Raw genomic sequence first — 13,600 nt, 5'->3', positions numbered from 1 at the left:
TGTGGGCAAGTAAAGTGCCAAACAGACCTCCCCCAAACCCGGGGTATGGACAAGGGGCTGGGGAAAGGGTGCGTAACAGGAGCCAATTAGTAGTCTCGCACAAATCAGTGTAAAAAATAAGCCTGGAAGTTGTGGAAAACATGAGCAGGGCTGCAATGAAGCTTGAGGCGCGGCAGCTACGATTTAATGCTAAAAAAATGCATTTGGGCTGCAAACCCTCAAGGGAGCAGCAGGGTATTTGGGGGTGAAGTCATTCTCTGCACATAACAGGGGCGGGATCTGGGGGTGACCCCTATCTGATGACCTTAAGAAGGTCAAACAGACAGATAAGGTGACGGCAAGAGCCAGAAGGGGGCTTGGGAGCACAGGAAAAAGGAAGTGAAATTGCCTCTGCAGATGATTCTGGAGACAGCAACTTCAAAAGGGATAAAACCCAAATCCAGTCAACCCAGAGCGCAGCTCCTAAAAATGGTCACCGGTCTTCATCATGAAGCACATGGGGACAGATTTAAAGATCTTAACATGTACACCATAGAGGACAGGTGGGATAGGGGAGAAATGATAGGAACATTTAAACGGCTCCAAGGAATAAATGCACCAGAAGAGGGCCTTGTTCAATAGAAAAAAAGGCTCTGGAACAAGGGGTTTTGGGTGGAGCATTAAAAGGGGTAAAATCAGGAGTAATCAAAGCAAATAAAAAATGTGGGACCAGCCCAGGGGATCTCTGCGGGACAGGAAGGGACTATAAGTCTGAGCAGGAGCTGTGGTCTCTATCTGCCATTCCTATGTATTATAGTCGTCACCCCTAAAATTCCTGGAGTCTCCTTCCCCCAGACATCCCGTCTGCTGTTCCTCCTATGGTTACGATGAACTGGCGACCAGTTCGGCATGCGCCATACTGAAAGCGGCCCGGTGGGGAGCATTTTCAGGCACTAACACCACCTCAGGAATGAGACACAAACCAGCGCTCAGAAGTGGGATTTTAGTCATCTTATTTGCTTTAATTAGTACAAACTGAATTCTCCAAAAATGTTTTCAGGTTTTTTTGCCATTACCATGGCTTTTAGCCAAAAGGCGCTCTTAAAGAGGGAATATATCAAAGGTCTTGGTTAGAATAATGGACTGGAAATCAGGAGACCTGAGTTCAAATCCCTTCTTCTCCTACTGACAGTCACTGTACCTTGGGCGATTCGCTTTATCTCCTATTGCCTCATGTACCCACTTAGACCACAAGCCACATCAGCAAGCACTCAGTTATCCTGTAGGCAATTTGCCATGAAGTGCCCTGATTTAAGACCGTGTTTATATATGCTTAATTATAAGATGAAGAAAATATTCCTAGTACCAGCAGACATGAGCTTAATCTAGTGATGTCCTTAATAGCAGTTCATCTGCACAAACAAGTCATTATATTGACTTTTTACTGCAAATTACACCCATGTTCTTTCTTTCTCTAGCACAGAGGTAGGCAACTGCAGTCCTGGAGTGGTGCAAACAGGTCTGGTTTACAGGATATCCACAATGAATATGCATGAGATCGATCTGCATGCACTGCCTCCACTGTGTGCAAATCTATTTCATGCATATTCATTCTAGATATTCTGAAAACCAGACCTGTTTGCAGCAGTCCAGGACCAGAGCAGAAGTACAGCCCGCACCCATTAACTGCATGATGCCACCTGTTTCACAGCACGAGAAATACTTACAGGTCCAGGCAGTGACAGTGTGGGGAGGGGAGAGGAGGGACCCAGCCACGGTGCAGATCTGAAAGCCATAAAGCATTCCTGGGGTCAGCTCTTCGTATGTAAGGTTGGTGAAGCCCCTCGCCAGGGAACCATTCTCTATGATCCTGAAAGGATCCACGGTGTAGAAGGTGGTGACATAGCTCCCTCCGGGTGCCTCATCCCAGCGGGCATGCAACACAGATGCACTGCCACGGTTAGTCAGACTCACATTAGATGGTGCCACAGGAGCTGGGAAAACCCCCATCACACACACGTGCACAAAAAAAAAAAAAAAAAAGCCAGATTTTAATTACGATTAAATCTCAAGTCACTGTATTCTCTATTACTTTTCGTTCCTGTTTCCCTTATATTTAAAGTTGAGGTTCCCGAGCAACCATACCAAAAATGCAGAGAGTATATTAATGGATAAGATTGGGTTATTCCCCATGGCAGGCATGGAGATTTACTTCTGATTCCCCTAAAAAAGGTAACACTACAATAGGGAAGAAAACAGGCCTGCATGACCTTCTTTGGGTTGACTTCGGTAAGGTGGCAACACTAATAATGATGCATTTATAGCAGTGGTTCTCAGCCGAGTCCTTAAGTATCATCCCCGCCCCCAGCCTGGCCCTCAGGCTCTCCACAATGAGTGTACATGACCTATACCTTCATGCAAAGCTTTCTCATTGTGAGGATCCTGAAAACCAAACTGGCTAGCAGGTTCTCAAGGATCGGGCTGAGAACCACTGACTTATGGCAAGAGATAGATTTGCATACATCATAGACCCAGTAAAGGCAAATCTGGCCATGCATATTCATTAGGGATATCCTGACAATCAGACCTGTTAGCTGTGCCTCTAGAATAGGGTACAGAACTACTGACTTATGGAACCAAATGACTCTAGGTCATCATGGAAAGGCTAAGCCAGTCCAGGTTTTACTCATAGTGTAATCTGCTGTGGAAGGGGAATGGAGGGAGTTAACTACCTTATCACAAGGGGTAGTTTGTAGGGCTGCCAAGTGATCATTTCTTCTGGTCAGGCTGATCCAGGCCCTGTTTTACCTTACTCCATACATGGACTTTAAGTCTGCTTTTCTTACAGAAATTGGAACTACAGGTCCAAGCATGCCATAGGTCAAAACCAGAACTGGCTCAGTCTTTTTCAGTGACATGGAGCCAGCCGGCAGCCCCAGAGGTCTGTGTTACTTACATGTCCAGGCTTTTGCGTCCTGGGAAGATGCTCCATAAGCTCCGGAAATGGCTGTAACTTGAACTACATATTGGGTTCCAGGGATCAACCCCAGTAATTCCAGATGGGTCACATCTTTTCCTACAGATATGTTCTTCACCAGTGTTCTGGGGTCCACTTTGTGCAGAGTCAACTGGTATCTATCCCTTGATCCCGATGACTTCTCCCAATGGGCGTGCAATGACTTGGCTTCTCCAGTGTTTCTCAGACTCACCTTCACAGGAGCTAACGGAGCTAGGGAGAATGGAAGCAGATTCTATCAGAGTTATGGCTGGTAGCAGAGTTACTACTTTGAAGAAATTAGTGGAGTCTCACTCTGAAAGTTGTAGCTAACAAATTTTACTGTGGAATTTAAGATAAAACAGAAAAACATAATGGGAGCCTTGCACAGGAAAGAACCCAAGGGGGGATGAATCAGCACACAGGAAAGGAGGTTACTCAGATTATTGGTCACCTACACAAAAAGTGATTAACATGTCCCAGGTTGCCAGGCAACGGTCCCCCTCCTCTCTTGGGCTGATTAACTACACAGTTAGCCCTTTGCTGTCTAAGTAGAAGAAATCTTCTCCTGTCTTTATATTTAACAGTGGTAATCCCACAAAGCCTGCAATAAAGCCCGCTTAGGTGAGTGATGCATTTCTTCAAATGGTAAGGAGGTTGTAATTAAAAGCAATTAAAAGCTTTTGAAGGACCCACTGCTAAACCAAAAGCCACCCCCCAAAAGAACAAAACAGATGAACAGCAATGGAAGGAAAGCCGATAGCAGCAGACCAGGGGCCAGGCCCTGTCTCCTGAAGCCATCTCCTAAAAGAGGTAGTCTAAGACCTGGTGCATTTTCTCGGTATAATAAATGAATGTGGTAAAAAATGCCTTTTATAAAAATATGCTAGAGTCCCTGATAGTGCCTCTTCTAATGGATATCCAAGCCTCAGCAATCCTATTGCAAGCATTAATGGAGCACACATCTGCACTTCTGTAAGAAGTAGCAGAGGTCAGCACTTACCTGTCCAGGTGGTAGCATTGGGTCCCACTGTCCTGTAGGGTCCGGAGCCTGCACTGAGCTCCAGGAGGAACGGAGTGCCTGGGCTCAAATCGTGAAAGGTGACGTTATAGGTGCCTCTTCTGGCCGACTCAGTTCTGATTACCGTGCCGGAGAGCATGTCGTACAGGGTCAGGTAGTGCCACTCTGCCCCTGAGGAGCCCACCCAGGCCGCAGTCAGAGTGGAGGAGGAGCCGGGGTTCCGGAGGAGCACCTCTGAAGGAGGGGAAGGGCCTAAGAGCAAGAAACCGCCATGAGGCCGTCCGGCAGCGCAAACTGCATAGACCAGTGCTCCCCAACCCTGTCCTGGGGAGGGCCCACCAGCCAGTCGGGTTTTCAGGATATCCAGAATGAATATGCATGAGAGAAAATTTGCATGTTATGGAGGCGGTGCATGCAAATTTTCTCTCATGCATATTCATTCTGGATATCCTGAAAATCCGATTGGCTGGTGGGCCCCCCCAGGACAGGGTTGGGGACCGCTGGCATAGACAATACAACAGCATTCCTTGGATCCAAACAGGACCTGAACACCTGGGGACACAGATGCAGACTGGACTCTCTGCAGGCTGCAACCCCCTTTCACTGAGCAGATTATGGACAGGAGCTTTCAAGACCACACTGGGTTCCTTGAGATTTCTTCAATACTCTGTACGTTAGTTAATTAAACGGTGATCGCATGCTTAAAAAAATCCGGGAAATTCAAAGAGGTTGGGGCAGCCACAAGAAAAGCTTTTATAAGAACTAGGCCAGTGGTTCCCAAACCTGTCCTCAGGTTTTCAGGCTATCCAGTGTGATTATGCTTGAGATAAATGTGCATATTCTGGGCTTCCAATGCATGCAAATTTAGCTCATGAGTAACGTGGGGTCCCAACAGCAGGTTTGGGAAGCCCTGATAATAGCATTCACTGATCGCACTGGTCTAATTTAAGAGACCGGTAACTTCTTTACCAGTGCTGACACAGTTGTGCAGCTGCAGCCCAGTTCAAAGTGAAAAGGTGAACTAATCCAGCAAGGATTTGCACTTCTGATTTCCCTGTGAAAAGCAGAAACTACAAAATCAATATCCCAAGAGTTTGTCCAGCTAAACTTTGGATTTCAGACAGACAAAACCTGAGATTTAGACGTTTTCCTCCACTCCCTGGCTAAATTCTGCCTGCGCAAAACGTATCCGGGCACTACAAGGCAATGTGGAGGGGGCAGGTGGAGACAGTCCTGGGGTGACGTTTCACTTTTTCTGGGCAGCGCTGCCTGAACAAAAACTTAGCCAGGTAAGCCTGGTGGGACAAATACCTGCCTTAAAGTTATTCCGATAACTTTATCCAGGTTTATTCAGCGGGCTGGGCTGCTTATCTGGGTGCATTCCACCGAACATTCCACTCACTGGACTACTCGGTATGGACCTCTAGAAGTCCATGAATAAAGTAGGGGTAAAATCGAGACAGTATCGACCTGTCCTGAAAAAATATAATAAAGAGCCAGGCGCTAACCCAAACTGGATCACACCTTTGGGGATAACCAGTGCCCCGGGGCAATTTCTGGAGCAAAGCAAGATGAATTTATGTCACAGAATTCTTACTTGTCCATTCGGTAATGGTTTGGGTGGATGTCTTGGAGCATTCAAAGAGAGCGGTGACGCCAGCATTGTAGCCAGTCCCTGGAGCCAGGCCCAGGAACTGAAAACTGGTGGTGCCCGATGAAGCCGACTCATTCCGTATCACCGTCCCCCTGCCAAGTTCAGAGAGGACAAGGTAATATCCCAAAACGTCCACCGCCGGCCCCTTCCATGTCAAAAGAAGACTGTCGGTGCTGCCCTGGTTACTGACCGTCAAATTCAGCCACCGCCCTACAATTAAAACAAATATTAAATTAACAATGCTAAGAGCGAGAGTCCAGCAGCTTCAGTTCATTTGGGGGTGGCTGCTGTGTTTCGATGCATTGATTGTGATAGACACTTTTGCAGGTTGCAATACCTTTAATTAAATCAAAGTGAAAGACATCGCAAGAGGAGGATGTCTGTCTGTGTCTGTCTATCCAGACTACGAGCTTTCAACACCACAAGGATCCCTTGTGTGCAATGCTGGTCCTGAAGCCTCTGCACAATAGCTATGTATGATTGCCATGTTGGTCAACCAGATGCAACCAAAGACTATGAAAATATGACAGAAAGACAGCGAAACCATCCCAGGTCTACTAATATGATCCCTGCACATACTACACCCTGTGAGCTTCAGAAGAAAGCTTTCTTTGACGCAATGCAGGTATTAAGAAGAGAGCTTGAGGCATGTTTGAGAGACTGAGATCCTACCCACATATCCTGGTTTAAAAGTGAGGTTCATTCCTGACATGTGACACTACCCCGATGTCCTCATTATCTACAGGTACTGTGAGAAATATGCAAGAAAACCAGGAAATTTATTTATTTTATTTTTGGTTTTTATATACCGGAAGTTCCGGTATAATATACATATCACTCCGGTTTACAAGTAACAGAGATAACTATCGCCTGGATGGCGGTTTACATGGAACATATCAAACAATTAAAACTATTATAAAGCAGATTACAAAATAAAATCAAGTTAAGAAACAGAAATATAGCAAATAAACATTACATTATTGCTGTGAGACAGGAGGGCATTGCATGTAGAGTAGCTCCATTCTGTCTATGTGTACCTGTTATATTTGTCAAACAGGTCTTGTAACCCACTTTAGTGAATTATATTTAACTCTCTATCCTACCTTTTTTGGCCTGCTCTATGTGCAATCAGCAACAAAGTTCTGGAGTGAGTACAAATCTTCCTCAATGCCAATTGATATTAAGAACATAAGAACATGCCATACTGAGTCAGACTGATGGCCCAATAAGGCCAGCATCCTGTTTCCAGCAGTGGGCAATCCAGGCTACAAATACCTGGCAAGTACCCAAACATTAAATAGATCTCATGCTACTGATGCCAGTAATAGCAGTGGCTATTCCCTAAGTCAACTTTATTAATAGCAGTTTATGAACTTCTCGTTCAGGAATTTATTGAAACCTTTTTTAAACCCAGCTACACTAATTGCCCTAACCACATCCTCTGGCCACGAATTCCAGAGCTTAATATTGATTAATCTTGCTTTACTACTGCCCCTGAACTCTGCTGCTATATCCCGAATCTCTATACAGTGTAAGACGGTGAATGCCCCGGATATATCTGTCTTCCCCAGATGCCCTTCCAGTCAGCTTACAAAACATTTCCATTTTTTCAATATTTTCTCTCCCTCGCTTCTACACATGTTCTCTTGATTGACCGATGAAAACAACCTACAATTAATCTATTAAATGGTCTCCTCTGTTGAAGGCTTAGTAGAAGGTAAGCTGGATGGGGAATTTGCTTTGTTAGCGAGTCTTCAACACAGGCTTAGACAGAAAAGGTTTGGGGTGTAGGTACTGGTCATTCTGGCATGTTGCAAGTTAGAAGAGCAAAGCGGTAAGTATCTCAGGAGCGACAAATGGAAAGCAAAAAACGTGCTAGTTACCTGTTTCTCCTGCCTCATCAGATCCTTGTGAGGTCGTATTGCTGTTGCAGCTGTTGGCCTAGGGAAAAAGAAAAAAAAAAAAAAAGATTCAGAGAACGAGAGCCCTCTCTCTCCGCATTTGCTGCTCCCAACTCCTACAGAGAAACGACGCTTTGTGGCGGTGGTAAGAAGCCACCACAAAGCAGGCACACAGTACAAAAACATTTTCTTTCAGTGGCTTCACAAAAAGATGCCAGATGAACAAGACTGGAAACCGATCCCTTCCCTTTAACCGCACAGCCATCAGGAAGAGGGTCCAGCATCCGCTGAGACACGAAAGGTAGCAGAGCCAACAACGACTTGCATGTCACATTCGAAACATCAAGTGCAGCAGATGGAACAAAAAACACAGAGGGCGGAGGAAAAGGCAACCGGAGATGGACTGGGATCTGCAGAAATGTCCTCGTTTGGGGGCACCCGGATAAATTGGGAGGACCAAGAGGTTTTTCTCTACCCACCCCTACTATGCAACACAAGTACAAACCACAAAATTGTTGCGCTTATTATTTTTAAAGTGATTCCTCCATGAGTAGCAGACTGAACTGTGAAAACTGTTCTTGGGACCCTCATGATAACTAACCATGCCTCAGGTATTTACCCCATCGTTCAATCCTGCACAATGATCACAGTACGTACATAATATTGGTTATCTTTTTATAGTGCAGCAGCAGTGTGCACAGTGCCACACAATTCACACGATGTCCCTTCCTCAACGGGACACTGTGAACGCAAATTTGTATGGAAGTTTGTGTATACAAGTTTTTAAATAACTGCATAGCTTACAAGCTAAGGTTGGCACAGAGGGATTAACTGATGCTGCTGAAGGTTACCCAGGGAGTAAATGAACAGTGGAGCGTGGGCTGTAACCGTCAGAAGACTTAAAGACCATTCCCTGAAGCTTCAGTCTATAACCCTCCCCTGCTCCAGAGCTGCCATGTGGCCCTGGCCCCTGGAGGGAGATCTTAGGCCAGTCCTGCAACCCAGTGCATTGTGGGAGGTGTAGGCCTGCTTCCACGGCACAGGCATCAAGGTACACCACGAGGGATGAATGGGACAGCTACCAAAAGAAGCCTTCCTCCAGGAAGTGATTCCCTTGCAAACTCTGGAATTATCCCTTCATTCCAAACTTAACTCATTCATTAGCTTAATAAAAGGTATCATCTGCACCCAGCAAGCTGGCCGAATTTCTCTCTCAACACCATTTCATTTTGCTGCTCCCTTCCCTGAACAATCTCAGCCGCCCAGCTCCACAGCTTCTCCCTTATGAGAACAACAATATCTAATTTCATGATTTACAAAAAAAAAAAAAAAAAAAGAACTAGCAAACATAATTGGGGACGTACATAATTTAGTCCAGCTGTTAAGGCATCGCCAATGTCTGGGAGCAGGCAGGCAGTAGAAGGGACTGGAAAAGTTTGGGATCTGGCATTTTCAATAAGAGAAGATCTTACCTGGACAAATCTGATTCCCGGGAACCAAGGCAGAGCCCTCAGAAGAAAAACCAGCAGCGCCTTCTTCATCGGTGTGGATTCAGGGCTGGGAGGGGGAATTCTCAGTCGCGATTCTCCTTGCAGAGACTGTGGGCAGAGCTCTGTAACCACATGTTTCAAGATTCAGAAGCCACGGAATGACATCAGGGTGCCGAGACGCTGCCTCGCTAGCCAGTTACTGCACAGCTGCTGCAGATGTTGGGAAGCAGCTGGATTTGGAAGCCTCGTGTGCGCTCGCGCAGGTTTTTTTTTTTGGGGGGGGGGGGTGTTTCGTGCATGTGAGCGCAAGGGAGAGAGCGTTATAGCGCGTGTGGGAGAGAGGTTGGTTCTGCCTGTGTGGGGTGGACATGGGGGCCTGTGTATTTCTGGGTTTTGTTGGGGGTTTTTTTTTACTACTAGTTCATATCCCACCCCCCCTTTCCCCCTCCTTCCTTCAGTTCAGGACAGATTTTCAGATGTGGATTTTCAGACTGGAGATATTCTCCAAGGCTTCAACGTTGGCAAGGATACTGCTTACTCAGCGAAACAGGACAGACGGAGAAACGGCCCGGAGGGGAGGGGAGGAGGTGTTCTCAAAACGGAGAGGATGATTCACTGGGAAACTGGGACTCGAATGCAGGGCTAGCGCGCAATGTTTGGGAAGGGAGACCATTTCAGGTTGCCCTACTTTGATCAAGGCTCGGGGAAGCCAAGGGGAGGCTACCAAGTCCAGCAGCTGTGGTTGCCCAGCCATGGTGGAGAGCAACAGAGGGGACGGCTGGGCTGGCTATGGTGTGTGGAAATATTTACAAGGAAAGCAGTACAAACAAGGCCCCTCACCCTCGCAGAGGAAAAGATTAAAAAAAAACAAAAAAATTTATAAAAATCTAAATATAGGTCTGAATCCACCATTAAACGTTTTGCTGAAACTGGCAAAAGCTGGCAACGTTTGCCCTTTTTGTTACAGTTTGTGACTTTCTCTTTCCTTTTTTCTCTCTCTTTTTTTAGAATATTAAAAAAAAAAAAAAATACAGTAAAATGTTTTGCCAAGGTGAAATGTTGCCAGTTTCTGTCTTTAACTCGGAAACTCTCCTGGGTAAATAGTTTTGCAGCCAAGCGAATCCTGCACAAGATTCAGGACTTCTGTAAAAGGGACGTTTTACTTGTCTTGGATTCTCTCTCCTTGAGGACTGCTCAGGTTTGGGTTTCAGGAAAACCAGTATATGCAAATGGACAACTGTTGGGTTGGTTTTTTTTTTACTGAAATTAGAGCTGATTCATACAAAGATATAATTATTTGTGTGTGATGGACTTGTTTGTGCTGGGAATCATGAGGGAGATCTAGAGCAGTGGTTGAGAGAGGCAGTGCTAGGAAGAGCTGAGCCAGTGCTGAGGGCAGTGCTGGGGAGAGCTGAGCCAGAGCTAGGGAGTGAGGGGCAGTGCTGAGGAGAACTGAGCCAGTGCTGGGGAAAGCTGAACCAGTGCTAGGGAGTGACGGGCAGTGGTAAGGAGAGCTAAGTCAGTGCTGGAGGCAGTGCTGGGGAGAGCTGAGCCACTGCAAGGGAGTGAGGGGCAGTGCTGAGGAGAGCTGAGCCACTGCTGAGGGCAATGCTGGGGAGAGTTGAGCCAGTGCTAGGGAGTGAGGGCCAGTGCTGAGGAGAGCTGAGCCAGTGCTGGGGAAAACTGAACCAGTGCTAGGGAGTGACGGGCAGTGGTAAGGAGAGCTAAGTCAGTGCTGGAGGCAGTGCTGGGGAGAGCTGAGCCAGTGCAAGGGAGTGAGGGGCAGTGCTGAGGAGAGCTGAGCCAGTGCTGAGGGCAATGCTGGGGAGAGTTGAGCCAGTGCTAGGGAGTGAGGGGCAGTGCTGAGGAGAACTGAGCCAGTGCTGGGGAAAGCTGAACCAGTGCTAGGGAGTGACGGGCAGTGGTAAGGAGAGCTAAGTCAGTGCTGGAGGCAGTGCTGGGGAGAGCTGAGCCAGTGCAAGGGAGTGAGGGGCAGTGCTGAGGAGAGCTGAGCCAGTGCTGAGGGCAATGCTGGGGAGAGTTGAGCCAGTGCTAGGGAGTGAGGGGCAGTGCTGAGGAGAACTGAGCCAGTGCTGGGGAAAGCTAAACCAGTGCTAGGGAGTGAGGGGCAGTGCTAAGGAGAGCTGAGTCAGTGCTGGAAGCAGTGCTGGGGAGAGCTAAGCCAATGCTGAGAGCAGTGCTGGAGAGTGAGGGACAGTGCTGGAGAATGAGGGACAGTGCTGGGGAGTAGAGGCAGTGCTGGGGAGTGAGTTACAGTGCTAGAGAGAGCTGATGCTGAATCAGTGCTGGGGAGTACTTAGTGCTGCTAATCACAGCAGGGTGACAGATACTTGTAAAACTGTTTGAGCATTTATGAAAAGTAATGCATAATCATGACATCTCTCATTTTCCAGTGTAAAACCTGGTGTTAGAACACTATTCTTGAAGTTAATGCATCTTGGTTCCACTTACCTGCACAAATCTCCTGCCATCATCAACCTACCCCTAAGCTAGTCCAGTCCTGGAGGACCACAGACAGGTCTGACATGCAGAGATGCCAAAATAAGTAAATTATCCCAGTTCCTGGGCTACATGCATGCAGATAGAGTCGATGAATATTCATGGTAAAATCTTAACAACCAGACAAGTTTGTGGATTCAAGTGAAAAAAAACAAACAAAAAAAACCCTACAGCCACCTCTGCTTTCTCATGGCAGAAGGCAAGTTCAGATTTTGAAATGCTGAGACATGGGGAGTGACCGACTCTACCCTGTTCTCAAAAAAGAAAAAAAAAAAAAGAGCTAAATTTAACCTTGAAATTACAGAAAGGACGCCATGTAAAGCTAACCAGACAAGAGAAAGACATTCTTGTTTCCAAATAAGATAATTACCCAGCGTGGCTTACAGTGGTGGTTTACCAGCATTCCACGGAGCGCTCCAGTTTAAATGGTTCCTTCCCAGTATGGTGACTGAGCCTCTGTCTGTACTGATCTAGCATCCCAGTAAGTGTGCTGGGGACAGCAGGCGAAGGCACCTAATTGCCTGTGCACAACCTGCCCCACCCAGGGACTAATCTCTAATTGTCCAAGGGATTTTTATTGGCTGCTTTTTTTTTTTTTTTTAATGATTTAAAGTTGGTAATGTGTTCTTGCAAAACTAGGTCTCCAGGCTGGGATGATTAACACTTCCATCACAGGGAAGTTTTAAAAGGGAGCAGATCTAGAGTGCCATCCTTGTTCGAGGCACGTTGCAGGGAAGAAAAGAAAGAACCTAACACTTAAGAACATAACATCATAAGAAAATGCCATACTGGGTCAGACCAAGGGTCCATCAAGCCCAGCATCCTGTTTCCAACAGTGGCCAATCCAGGCCATAAGAACCTGGCAAGTACCCAAAAACTAAGTCTATTCCATGTAACCATTGCTAATGGCAGTGGCTATTCTCTAAGTGAACTTAATAGCAGGTAATGGACTTCTCCTCCAAGAACTTATCCAATCCGCAGCACACTGAACCGACGATTTCAATGTGTTATCCACTATGACGCCTAGATCTCTTTCTTGGGTTGTAGCACCTAATATGGAACCCAACATCGTGTAATTATAGCATGGGTTATTTTTCCCTATATGCATCACCTTGCACTTATCCACATTAAATTTCATCTGCCATTTGGATGCCCAATTTTCCAGTCTCACAAGGTCTTCCCTATTCTCAAGATCAAAATCACAGAGCATATAGAAAGGCATGGTTTAATGGAACACAGTCAACATGGATTTACCCAAGGGAAGTCCTGCCTAACAAATCTGCTTCATTTTTTTGAAGGGGTTAATAAACATGTGGATAAAGGTGAACCGGTAGGTGTGGTGTATTTGGATTTTCAGAAGGCGTTTGACAAAGTCCCTCATGAGAGGCTTCTAAGAAAACTAAAAAGTCATGGGATAGGAGGCGATGTCCTTTCGTGGATTACAAACTGGTTAAAGACAGGAAACAGAGAGTAGGATTAAATGGACAATTTTCTCAGTGGAAAGGGTAAACAGTGAAGTGCCTCAGGGATCTGTACTTGGACCGGTGCTTTTCAATATATTTATAAATGATCTGGAAAGGAATACGATGAGTGAGGTTATCAAATTTGCGGATGATACAAAATTATTCAGAGTAGTTAAATCACAAGCGGATTGTGATCCATTACAGGAGGACCTTGCAAGACTGGAAGATTGGGCATCCAAATGACAGATGAAATTTAATGTGGACAACTGCAAGGTGTTGCATATAGGGAAAAATAACCCTTGCTGTAATTACACAATGTTAGGTTCCATATTAGGGGCTACCATCCAGGAAAGAGATCTAGGCATCATAGTGGATAATACTTTAAAACTGTCTGTTCAGTGTGCTGCAGCAGTCAAAAAAGCAAATAGAATGTTAGGAATTATTAGGAAGGGAATGGTTAATAGAACGGAAAATGTCATAATGCCTCTGTATCGCTCCATGGTGAGACAGCACCTTGAATACTGTGTACAATTCTGGTCGCCGCATCTCAAAAAAGATATAGTTGCGATGGAGAAGG

General features: G+C 46.1%; 1 protein-coding gene across 6 annotated transcripts in view; it reads right to left on the bottom strand.

Annotated features, from left to right (window-relative positions):
* The window catches only part of LOC115073798 (receptor-type tyrosine-protein phosphatase V-like), an 80,178-nt gene that overhangs the window by 55,125 nt on the left and 11,453 nt on the right, over positions 1-13,600 (bottom strand). For 3 of the 6 annotated variants that reach the window (XM_029572589.1, XM_029572593.1, XM_029572592.1), the window contains exons 3-8: positions 9,023-9,162; positions 7,533-7,590; positions 5,593-5,859; positions 3,978-4,247; positions 2,936-3,208; positions 1,707-1,973 (exon numbers count right to left, since the gene is read on the bottom strand). In XM_029572589.1, the coding sequence (XP_029428449.1) occupies positions 1,707-1,973; positions 2,936-3,208; positions 3,978-4,247; positions 5,593-5,859; positions 7,533-7,590; positions 9,023-9,162 (1,275 nt within the window). Of the gene's footprint in view, positions 1-1,706; positions 1,974-2,935; positions 3,209-3,977; positions 4,248-5,592; positions 5,860-7,532; positions 7,591-9,022; positions 9,163-11,930; positions 12,034-13,600 lie in introns of those variants that run through there. The other 3 variants (XM_029572590.1, XM_029572595.1, XM_029572591.1) reach the window with 3 other exon arrangements.

The sequence above is a fragment of the Rhinatrema bivittatum genome, chromosome 12 (genome assembly GCF_901001135.1).
Source record: "Rhinatrema bivittatum chromosome 12, aRhiBiv1.1, whole genome shotgun sequence".
NCBI classification, from domain to species: domain Eukaryota; kingdom Metazoa; phylum Chordata; class Amphibia; order Gymnophiona; family Rhinatrematidae; genus Rhinatrema; species Rhinatrema bivittatum.
Note: the sequence above shows the minus strand (reverse complement) of the source record. Positions and strands in the feature narration are given on the sequence as shown.